An 11,757-nucleotide genomic window follows, 5' to 3' on the forward strand; every position below is an offset into this window, starting at 1 on the left:
TTGTCTGGACTCAGTTTACCCCCTTGTAAAATGAGAAGAGAACCAGAAGGAAAATACGGGAGGATGTTCAGTTACAGAAAGGCTAAAAACAAACATAATGTACCCCTTTTCCCTGGCTACTTTTGGTCTGCAGTTATTTTGAACTCTGAGGATTAAAACCAGTTTCCCACCTAAATAAAAAAATGCTACCTGGAATTGCTGGGGGTTACAGGTGTATGAAATCAGATTAGGATGGTAGAAACTTTCAGGTGCAGCTAGCAGGCTGATCTAAGGTCAGCATTTCAAAGACTGAATATCTGACTGATAAGGCAGTTCTGAACACTTAATTGGTATTCTGCATTGCTATTTTGTGGATGTTCTTCAGCTTTATTTTGGAATAGTGTTGCAGTTCAGTGGCTAGTCTGGTCTGTTGGATTGTACCTAACGGTACAACTACTCTTCTGATCTCTTCAGGCTGCTGAAATTGAAACAACCGTTTCAGAGAGCAGTTGCTATAAGCCATCTGCCTTCATTTGTGCAGAATTCAACTGTGGAGGGAAATTGTAAACATTGTTCCCAAGCTCCATATTGCGTATTTGAATCTGAGGTGGTAGTAAATATCTCTAAGCATAGTAAACGCTCTTGACTGGTTCATCTACCAGTATGTTAACTTCAAAATTAGTTTGGTGATCATTTTTATTAGCAGCCTCCTGATAGGAGGTGACAGGAAAGGTTATGATAAAAATAGATCTTCTTTTGTGCTAAGCATGTTGCAAATTGTCTATAGCAGCTAGATCTTGCACAGTTCTCTGTTGGAAATGTCGCATCTGACTCACAGTGAGGACCACAGGGAGCAAAGATACAAATTTTACTTTTAGTGCTGTTCCACTTCTGTTTGGAAGGTGTTAGTGGGGCTGACAAAGTAATGCGTAAGACCTGCAGGGAGCTATTGAGCTTTTGTACAGGCACTTCCTCCAACCCAGCTACTGGGGAGAATTTTTGTATTAATGGTGAACTGGCAGCGTGACTTATTTTTTCCTTCCCCTTACCACTGCTACTTTCGAACTCCTAACAGCATGTTGGAAGAATCCAGCGTTCAAGGGACTGGAGAAAAATGGTCCCTTGCAAAAATACTCCTCCTAGCAGATTGTGAGGAGTAGACTGAGTTGGGTAGTCTCTTGCAGGCTGTGGAGTAGGACCGGTTTAGGAACCTAAGCATTTCCACTGCATGGCAGGGCACTTACTATATGCTGTGTTATGTCTTAAATCAGCTCAGTGCTGCTTATCTGCTGCAGATGCAGATCTACTGTCCATTTTAAAAGAGCCAAGGAAGGGTTGCTGCCAAAAGTGGTGGGAGTGCAGGGTCAGGACAAACAGCACTGGCATTTGTACAGCAAAGTAACGAGATTGCTCAGGAGCTGCTGGAGTATCCTGCAGCTGGCTCAGAGACAGTGAAATATAAGCTTGCCTCAGAGTTGCCCAATCTATTCAGTGAAAACTGCAGGCCTGCCTTCTGCTAATTATGATTTTCTAAAATACTCCTGAAGGAAACTTAAACTGGGAAGTTGGTCTTTACACAAATACAGCATCAAATGGACTTTGTTGTCCTGACACAAGCCTGTCCTTTAAAGAGATTGGTGGCTTGCCTTTACTTCATTGTCTCGGAACGTTTTGATCAGCATAGCTCTAACACCTAATGGCACATTGAAAGCTGATTGCTGGAAGAGATGGTTTTGCTCACTGCACTAGTTACCACTACAAATGTTTCAGCTTGGCTAGCTCCCAGAACAGGCTGTCACCAGCTCTGCGTCTGGGCTGAAAACGGTGTTGGACTGGGGCGGGGGAAAAGAAATAAAAGTGTGACAGCTTTGAGTGACCTGTTGTGAAACTGTAGCCTCGAATTTCTCTTTTGGGGTTAGTGAAGAGACAGCTACAGATTTACGGTACAAATACTTCTGTACTGCTTGGTGATATCAAATGGAGGTGCGTACTGAAGATTTTGATAGGGCGTTTGATCATATTTCAGCCTCCTGCCCTCAATTATCTTGGCTTTCTGCGCCAAAAAAAAAAAAAGGTGAGTTTGGTGACTTAATGTGTGCAACTAAAGGAGAGTATTTGTTCATAAAGCTGGTTCAATTTTCAGTTTAACTTCAAGGAAGGGTATTTTGTGTAGGAAGAAACCTTTCTTCTTGTGGTACAGGAAAGGAGTAAAAGAGGAGGTTCAATTATAACTCTTTAGGTAGTCTTTGTACCACGCTGTACTGAAATAATAGCAGCTTGCCTTAAATGGTCATTTCGGCTTTCCGTGTGAAAATACATGTTGTAGCCCTGTATCAAACAGTTTTGCCCATATCTTAAGAGTAGTTGTCTTTGAGGGAAATGAGGAAGTCTGACATTTAGCCCTTGTCTTTGTGGCATATCCAAGCTGTGGAATTTAGTGTCTGGACTTATGCAAGGATAGAGAAGTAAAAAATGGCTCTATCGTGGTCAGTCTTCAATACTTTTCTCTTGCAGCTTTAAGAGGAGAATAGATCTTACATATAGTCTGCCAGAAACAGTCTGGGTGATACATCTCATTCTTTTGCATCTCTGTCCATGGGGGTTTGCCAATTAGCGTTTGAATATACTCACAGTAGCAATGAAATGGCAAGATGTGCAAAGTCTTCGTTTGCAATTGTAGTGTGCTAATGTGAAATCCTGTCTTACTAGCTCTGATTAGTGTTTAACAAGTTCTAACCTTGCTCTTTTTTAGTGTCTCTGAAAGGTAGCAGGAAAGAGTTCTGGGAGCACAACAAGGAACATGGCAACCCAAGGTATATAATGCATTACAATTTCTGTTGTTAGAATCTAGCAGTTCTAATAAAGAGCAGTTAAACTGGCTCCTTACTCCTCTTTTTAAACTGTTTAAAGTCACTTGGATTGAATAATGTCTGCTCTACTGCAGTAATTAATATGTTACACTGGAACGCAAACCTGCAAACAAGTTTGTCGTCGTAAGCATTTTGGGTCTCTTAAGTACCATGAAGTACATAATCATAGTATGGGGAAAAGGGAGTGTTTAAGCAGTAGACTAAGACAGTCACAATAGCAGTGATTGCTCTGCCTGTTAGTTGGGTTTATAGATGTCTGCACTGGTTTGACGTAAAGCCTCAGTTTAAAACTGCTGTCTCACTGGCAGTGCTACCTCTGCTGAGTTGAGGTGGCTGTTTATAACAGTTTATTTTTGTTTAAAATTTGTGTCATCTCTTGAAGGGTTAATACATGCTGGAGTAATTGAACTAAACTTAATTGTTCAACAACGATTTCTTACAGCTGACTTGATGGAGTTGGATATGGCAATGGAGCCAGACAGAAAAGCAGCAGTCAGTCATTGGCAGCAACAATCGTATCTGGACTCTGGTATCCATTCCGGTGCCACAACAACTGCTCCCTCCTTGAGTGGCAAGGGAAATCCTGAAGAGGAAGATGTGGACACAACGCAAGTGCTGTACGAGTGGGAGCAGGGATTCTCTCAGTCCTTTACGCAGGAGCAAGTTGCTGGTGAGGCATTTTCTATTACTGGTTTGCTTAGACACGCAGCTTAACAATACAGAAACCTAAATACTGAATTATTACCAATCAAGAAGATGACCTTTTTATTCCTAGTTTAAGGTAACGACTTACCTTGTCTTTCAGATATTGATGGACAGTATGCAATGACTAGAGCTCAGAGAGTGCGTGCAGCTATGTTCCCTGAAACGCTGGATGAAGGAATGCAAATCCCATCCACGCAATTTGATGCTGCTCATCCAACTAATGTGCAACGCCTGGCTGAGCCATCCCAGATGTTAAAACATGCTGTTGTTAATTTGATAAACTACCAAGATGATGCTGAACTTGCAACTCGTGCGATCCCAGAACTGACCAAACTGTTGAATGATGAGGACCAGGTAAGCATTTTCTTTGCCTCAGCGTAGCTTGCTTGTGGGGCTTTTTCAATGACCTTAAAACTAAAAGCTTTCTTCAAATGTTTCTGTAGGTGGTGGTGAACAAGGCTGCAGTTATGGTTCATCAGTTATCCAAAAAGGAAGCATCTCGCCATGCTATTATGAGATCTCCTCAAATGGTATCCGCTATTGTACGTACCATGCAAAATACAAACGATGTGGAAACAGCCCGTTGTACTGCAGGTACACTACACAATCTCTCACATCACCGTGAAGGCTTGTTGGCAATCTTCAAATCAGGAGGCATCCCTGCTTTGGTTAAAATGCTTGGGTATGTGGACTACTAAGATGGCACTTGTGGTTTTTAATTGGTACTGGTAGGTGCAGGTACTGACAAGGGTTTTTCTTTCTGTAGGTCCCCCGTGGACTCTGTGCTGTTCTATGCCATTACAACTCTTCACAATCTCCTGTTACATCAGGAAGGAGCCAAAATGGCTGTCCGTCTAGCTGGTGGGCTGCAGAAAATGGTTGCCTTGCTCAACAAGACAAACGTCAAATTCTTGGCCATCACAACAGACTGCCTTCAGATTTTAGCATATGGCAATCAAGAAAGTAAGGTAAGTGCCTCTGCTATTGAAGCACTTAAAACGAGCAAGATTGCTATGAATGACCTAACAGTTCCTGTGTACTGACCTTATTCTGAATCTTCAGCCGTGTTGGGCTTTTGCCAGTCAGTCCTGACCTTGCAAGAGGTGAGGGACGCAGGAATTATTTTGCGGAAATGCAGTCATGCTTATAGTGAGACTGCAAAACTTAGACCGCACCAGCAGACGTGAGCGGTTTTTTGGAGATCTGTAACCTATGATGAGTGTAAGTCAGCAACAATTACTACCCACACGCACAGGAAGCGAGAGATAAACGTTATTTTTGCTGTCTTTCAGCTGATTATTCTGGCAAGTGGTGGACCCCAGGCTCTAGTAAACATAATGAGGACCTATACTTATGAGAAGCTATTGTGGACCACAAGTAGGGTGCTGAAGGTGTTGTCAGTCTGCTCCAGCAACAAACCTGCTATTGTTGAGGCTGGTAAGTACCTTGTACCCATGGTAACTTAAAAAACTGTACAGTACTTCAGGATCCGTACATTCCACCCAAGAACAGAAACTGCCAGCATCAAAAATGGAACTTGGATCGTTCCTTCAGTCCATAACGAGTTTTGGAGGCCTTTAGTATACAGAAGTATAACAGGCAGTCTGTTTTACCCAAGTCTGTTATGTGTTAGCTGGGTGGCTTAGTGTCTGAGCATTGTCAGAATGGTCCCCTTAGAATATGCGTACATTTAAAATGTCCAGTGTCACAAAGAGAATCTCAGGGTCTTTTTCTGTGTGATGAAGGGTTAGGGCCTAGCCATATTACGATAATAATGCCAAGAAAGATCCAGAAGCTTGTGAGATGTACTTAGACTTCAAGGAAGAGAAGGACCTGACTGTTTACAGGACGAGCATCTGAGTATGATGTCAAATCTGTACCATCTTCTAGGTGGGATGCAAGCTTTGGGACTCCACCTCACAGATCCAAGCCAGCGTCTCGTCCAGAACTGTCTCTGGACTCTAAGAAATCTGTCAGATGCTGCAACAAAGCAGGTAAGTGGCTTTTCTAAGGGATTGGGATCAAAAGCCAACATAGTGGAAGAGGAGAGAGACTAAATTTTTCTTCCCTCTTTTTTGCAGGAGGGCATGGAAGGCCTTCTAGGAACTCTTGTTCAGCTTTTAGGATCAGATGATATTAATGTTGTGACTTGTGCTGCTGGCATCCTTTCTAACCTTACTTGCAACAATTACAAGAACAAGATGATGGTGTGCCAGGTTGGTGGCATTGAGGCTCTCGTGCGCACAGTTCTTCGGGCTGGAGACAGGGAAGACATCACAGAACCTGCTATTTGTGCGCTCCGTCACCTCACCAGCAGACATCAAGAAGCTGAGATGGCTCAAAATGCAGTGCGTCTCCATTACGGACTCCCAGTGGTGGTTAAACTGTTGCATCCGCCCTCACACTGGCCTTTGATCAAGGTAAATAATGGTTAACAGCTTTCAGTGCTGAAAACTGGTGCTTTTTTTTAATGTAACTTTAACTGTGAAAAATACTGTGTTTCCAAGGTGTTGGGGAACGTAATTTGTCTGATGGGAAAGCTGCTTAAATTGAGCACAACTTAGTGTCGTCTCTAGAGATTTAGGGATTTGGGATCAACTGATTAAAAAAAGAAATGGCTAACGGCAAGGACACTCACCATGCTCTTTTATTCCCCGCCCCCTTTCTTAACTGCAGGCTACCGTGGGTTTGATCCGCAACCTGGCGCTCTGTCCTGCAAACCATGCCCCGCTGCGTGAACAAGGTGCTATTCCAAGGCTAGTTCAGTTGCTGGTTAGAGCACACCAAGATACCCAGCGACGTACTTCGATGGGTGGAACGCAGCAGCAGTTCGTGGTAAGTGGCCACCACTAACCGAAGTTACGTGTATAACTTGTCTCTGAAACTCCTCCTCTGCCTTGGCCATGTATTGTTCAGTCTGAGTAACTATTGTCTTATCATTTGCTCTAATTCATGTTACTCTGTTGGTGTGCTGATAATGGTGTCTTGGCAGACCTGAAATTTTTCTTAAATAAACAAGAATGCCAAAACCTTGGTTCTTATTTTACTGAGAACCTCTTGAGCATTTAATTCTGAATGCTATAGATCACAGAAATACTGGTTTCGCCTACTCTGGCAAGGCGAGTTGTTCTCTACTAGGAAACCAGAACTGCCTCACCCTTCTCAGAAGTATGGGTTTAAGAATGCTATCACAGCTTATTGTGTATTTTCAAGGGTGCTGAGACCTGTAAAAGTACTGAGAAGTTGTACAGGCTCCACACTTGTTACCTGTGTAGGTACCAGGTCAGTGTGGCAAGATCAGTCTCAATTCCCCCCCCCCGTTAAACACGTTCACAGAGGGGAAGTTGCCTTGGCATGGGCAAATGGAAGGAGTCCCTGCTTGTACAGGAGCATAGTTACTACTTGCAGAGGCAGGAGGGGGCCTCTTTGTTACTGATAACCACTGTTTCAAACATAGTAAGCTGTCAAGCTAATCCAGCTTGGGGAAAAAGAGCCAGTGTTGTCAGACATCAAGTTCATAGTGAACTGAAATAAAAATGAGAACACTGGGAGGAGTTCCACTGAGCTGCTTCACTTACTGAATTTCGTTGGACAGACTGGGCCGGCTCTTGGGAGGGATGTGATGTTTGAAGGCCAGCAGCAGACAGTGGATGTGAGCCACAGGGGTATGTGAGAGGGACAAGTTTGGTTGATTTGTTGGCAGACTGATCAGCTTTTTGACAGTCATCTAGAAAACAGCACGCGATATCTCAACTTCAAAAAAATGCCTTTTCTTTCCTTAACTAGGAGGGTGTGCGTATGGAAGAAATTGTCGAAGGCTGCACTGGAGCCCTGCATATTCTTGCGCGTGATGTTCATAATCGAATCGTAATCAGGGGTCTAAATACCATTCCACTATTTGTGCAGGTAAGTAAGAGCTCAAGCCAGTGCTACCGTACGTACTAGGAAAACTAGTCAAATGGCTCTTATGCTTCCTTGGTAGAATTGCTAAGTCAGATTGTGCTGAGGAGCTCATTCCAAGTAGAAGGGCTAAAGAAACCCTTGTGTTTTGGTTGCAGTTGTTGTACTCTCCCATTGAGAACATCCAGAGAGTAGCTGCGGGTGTACTTTGTGAACTGGCTCAAGACAAGGAAGCAGCTGAAGCAATTGAAGCTGAAGGTGCAACTGCCCCTTTAACAGAACTGCTTCATTCTAGGAATGAGGGTGTTGGTAAGTGCACTTAAAAGATAGGTTTCAACACTTGCGTGAGAGAAGTTGCGCAAAGACTTGACTTGTGCTAAAATCACTCTTCCTTTCGACAGCAACATACGCAGCTGCAGTGCTGTTCAGAATGTCTGAGGACAAACCACAAGACTATAAGAAGCGACTTTCGGTTGAATTGACGAGCTCCTTGTTCCGGACTGAGCCAATGGCTTGGAACGAGGTGAGTCGTGTCTTCTCTGTTAATGGTTGCTTGGGGAGACCTGACTTCCAAGTCCTCCCTCCTTCCAGTAGTGAAGTACATATGCCATCAGCTTTACACATGGCTGTACCTTCTTTACTCTCTCTTACACGTTCAGGTTCAGTGAACCTGTGCGAGCAGCCTTGGAGTCCATTCTCTACTGCTGCTGAAGTTTACAATTCTCATCATATTTGTTAGCATGGAAAGCTGTATAGAAGAACTTTGTATGTTTCTGTGCTGCTTGTAAGAACCTAATGAACTGAATGCAAAAATGGAGGCAGGAGTTGCTATGAGGGAGGCATAAACATAAAACATATCCTGAGAGGCTTCTGTCAAGCAAACAATGTAGGACTAATAATCTTGGGGTGGGGATGCAGCTTGCGTTCTACTTAGAATTGAACTTTGTGACTTGAATCTATTTGCAGGCTGATTATCACACGTTGCCTTTTTTCAAGTGTAATGGGCTACACAGTCAATTGAGACTGAAAACAGACTGTGTGCCTGGGGCAGAGGGAAGGTTTCACTAAGTCTCCGTCTTCCCTCAGATTCTTAAGATTCAGGAGCCTAGCTTGTCTTACCTTGTAGGTATTTACTAAATTTTCTGTATCTACAACAGTAATGTGAAAAAAAAAAAAAGCTAAAATGGAAAATCTCTCTGAGATTGGAGTTCTGCAGTTGCACTACAGACAGGCAACTACTTCTGTAATTGGCCAAACTGGGAGCGATCCCTTCAGAATTCTTAAAAGCTCTGTTGCTGGCTCAGGAGTCTCTGAACAGCTGACTTGGAGGAGCTCGACCTGAGCAGGGGTGTTCCCAGACCTGCCCCATCTTTTTCATTCCCAAACAGAACACTCCTTCCAGTGATCTGGGGATTCCTCTGCCTAAATCTGGTTGTTGGATATTGGATGCAGATGCTTAGATAAAAAGGCATTTCATGTTCACAGAAGTGCCATGCTGCAGTGCTCACTGCAGAAGAGATGCTGAAAGGGGATCAGGGGCAAGCTTTGAAACTTTTTAAACTCAGAAGTAAAGACCTGATGTTAAAACTGTTTTGTAACTTCTTGCGTACATTCAGACAGCAGATCTCGGACTTGATATTGGCGCCCAGGGAGAACCTCTTGGATACCGCCCAGATGGTATGTCTCTTCTGTTCAACTTAACTAAACTTAACTTGGATGAAGTCAAGTCATAGATCGATTTTAAAAGAGAACTGCAAATGAGCGAAGAGTGGAATTACTCTTCGGGAAAGTGTTGCAAACTGACAGGCAGATGGGGAGCTGCCAGTTCAAATAACCAGTTTCTGCAGCACCACTGGCAGCACTGAAATGGGAGCTGTATGGAGGTGCAAAACTGGTGTCTCTTGTCTGAGTCTTGTGGGACAATCTCCCGCTGAGCTGTTGTTTCCAGAAATCTTTTACATTCTTTACAAATGGACTTGACAATTCCAATAGTGCAGTTCTGCTTTAGAACAAAAAAGCTGGTATTGAATGTGTTAAGTCTGTAAGTGTCTATAGACTTGAACGCGAGTCTGTCCCTAAGGATTCTAAGCTATTTTTGACTAGTCTTTCAGAAGCAAGTCTACAGTCTTGGAGCCTGGTTTTGCTGCAGTATTGTTGAGTTTTAGTAGTGTTGATTGTGCAGACTAATGGCTTGGCTGGAATCTGCTCGTGCTTCTGACTGCAGTGTGCTTTGTCTGCAGAATCCTACCAGAAGGCTGTTTCGAACAATGGAGCAGCCATTAAGGGCAGGCAACAGATTGTGTTGAACTTGGCTGAACTAGGAAAAAAAGTTAGATGGCTACAAAGATCTTCTCACACACTGATACTTGCAGCTTCTGATGCATCTAACATCTGTTAACATTATGCCTTTTTTCCCTCTGCCACCTTTAACTTTCTTAGATCCTAGCTACCGTTCTTTCCACTCTGGCGGATACGGTCAGGATGCCTTGGGTATGGACCCTATGATGGAACATGAAATGGGTGGCCACCACCCTGGTGCTGACTACCCAGTTGATGGTCTGCCAGATCTTGGCCATGCCCAGGACCTTATGGATGGGCTGCCTCCAGGTGACAGTAATCAGTTGGCCTGGTTCGATACTGACCTGTAAATCATCCTTTAGGTAAGAAGCTCCAACCTTGAATTTAAAAACACAAACAAAAAGAGAAAAACAGATGCCTGGATGAGGACTTGGTTGGCAGGGAGGGATTGGCTCAGTTGGGTCCCAGTGTGCCAGAACAGTGAATATCGCTCTGGAAACACACGACCAGTACACTCCAAACTGACTTCTGCCGTGAAGTGTGGAAGTAATTAACTGTAACGTCTTGTGCACTGGCCTCACGCAGTCTGAACGTGTTCAGGGGCCCCTTTGCTGGGAAGGCTGACGCCTCTGTTTTTTTTTCTCTTTGCAGCTGTATCACCTGAATGAACTTGCATTGATTGGCCTGTAGAGTTGCTGAGAGGGCTCGAGGGGTGGGCTAGTATCTCAGAAAGTGCCTGACACACTAACCAAGCTGAGTTTCCTATGGGAACAATTGAAGTAAACTTTTTGTTCTGGTCCTTTTTGGTCGAGGAGTAATAATACAAATGGATTTTGGGAGTGATTCAAGAAACGAAGAATGCACAAGAATGAATTGCAAGATGGAATTTATCAAACCCTAGCCTTGCTTGTTAAAAAATTTATTATTTTTTTTTAAATCTCTGTAATGGTACTGACCTTGCTTGCTTTGGAAGTAGCTTTTCTTTTCGCAGTAATTGTTAGTTTTTTTTAAAGTCTCTCGTAGTATTAAGTTATAGTGAATATGCTACAGCAGTTTCTAATTTTTAAGGATTGAGTAAAGGTGTAGAACACTAATTCATAATCGCTCTAACTGTATTCTGAATTAAGTGTAACATTGTGTAGCCTTTTTGTATAAAAAACTAGACAAATAGAAATGGTCCAATTAGTTTCCTTTTTAATATGCTTAAAATAAGCAGGTGGATCTATTTCATGTTTTTGATCAAAAACTTTATCTGGGATATGTCTGGGTAGGGGCCAGTAAGAACTGTTTATTTGGAACCTTGTATTGGACAGTTTACCAGTTGCCTTTTATCCCAAAGTTATTGTAGCCTGCTGTGATACAGATGCTTCATGAGAAAAATGCAGTTATAAAATGGTTCAAAATTAAAGTAAACTTTTAATTCACTCTGTGTCAAGTTATTTCAGATTGTAAAGTAGATTTGGGTGTTAAGTTTTCTGAAAATTGTCCTGGAACTGCACAACAACTTTGTACTTCAGAGGAGGAAGCCAAGACCCACTTACCTCTTCCATCGCACGAAGGAACAGTTACCCTTAGAGCCCCGCACCCTAACGCCAACACCTTCCTGCTGCTGTCCTGTGGGGCACTGTGCGTGCTCCCCTGGGGCCGGCTGCCCCTTGGCTTGGGGCCAGGTCTAGCCAGATGTGAGGCAACCGCGCTTCGTGTCCAGCCTGCCCACCACAGACTGCTGCTGGCCTTCAGCACGCGAGAACAGCGCATCACTTGGCTCTCCTCTGCCCTGTGCTGTTGCTGAAGATCCTTTGCTCACAACCTGTCAGCTCGTGCAGTAGCTTAAACCCATTTTCAGGTGTCCTCGGTCTGCTGTTACTGTGTGAGACGGGAGCTGGGTGTAGTGTGACTTCCCTTCGGGCAGCAGCGGGGTGGGCAGAAGCAGGGAAAGTGGTTCTGAAACCACCGGCCCCCTTTGCAGAGAGGGCATGGCTGCACCCCACAGCACTCGCCAGCC

At 43.7% G+C, this 11,757-nt stretch overlaps 1 protein-coding gene across 1 annotated transcript; it reads left to right on the plus strand.

Moving 5' to 3' along the window:
- Positions 1-2,732: 2,732 nt before the first annotated feature.
- Positions 2,733-11,176, plus strand: CTNNB1 (catenin (cadherin-associated protein), beta 1, 88kDa). The gene is made up of 15 exons (XM_009706284.1): positions 2,733-2,792; positions 3,292-3,519; positions 3,655-3,908; positions 3,998-4,236; positions 4,321-4,522; positions 4,847-4,991; positions 5,445-5,548; positions 5,636-5,974; positions 6,231-6,389; positions 7,341-7,460; positions 7,613-7,763; positions 7,856-7,977; positions 9,071-9,131; positions 9,894-10,114; positions 10,404-11,176. The coding sequence occupies exons 1-14, from the start codon at positions 2,780-2,782 to the stop codon at positions 10,100-10,102; spliced, it is 2,346 nt and encodes a 781-aa protein (XP_009704586.1). The 5' UTR covers positions 2,733-2,779; the 3' UTR covers positions 10,103-10,114; positions 10,404-11,176.
- The last annotated feature ends 581 nt before the right edge of the window (positions 11,177-11,757 follow it).

This window comes from Cariama cristata, unplaced genomic scaffold (genome assembly GCF_000690535.1).
Source record: "Cariama cristata isolate BGI_N322 unplaced genomic scaffold, ASM69053v1 scaffold32078, whole genome shotgun sequence".
In the NCBI taxonomy this organism is placed as follows: domain Eukaryota; kingdom Metazoa; phylum Chordata; class Aves; order Cariamiformes; family Cariamidae; genus Cariama; species Cariama cristata.

Coding starts and splice junctions, on each gene's coding strand:
- CTNNB1 (XM_009706284.1), top strand. Junction 3,520..3,654: donor TACGCAGGAGCAAGTTGCTG/GTGAGGCATTTT, acceptor CTTGTCTTTCAG/ATATTGATGGACAGTATGCA. Junction 5,975..6,230: donor CACACTGGCCTTTGATCAAG/GTAAATAATGGT, acceptor TCTTAACTGCAG/GCTACCGTGGGTTTGATCCG.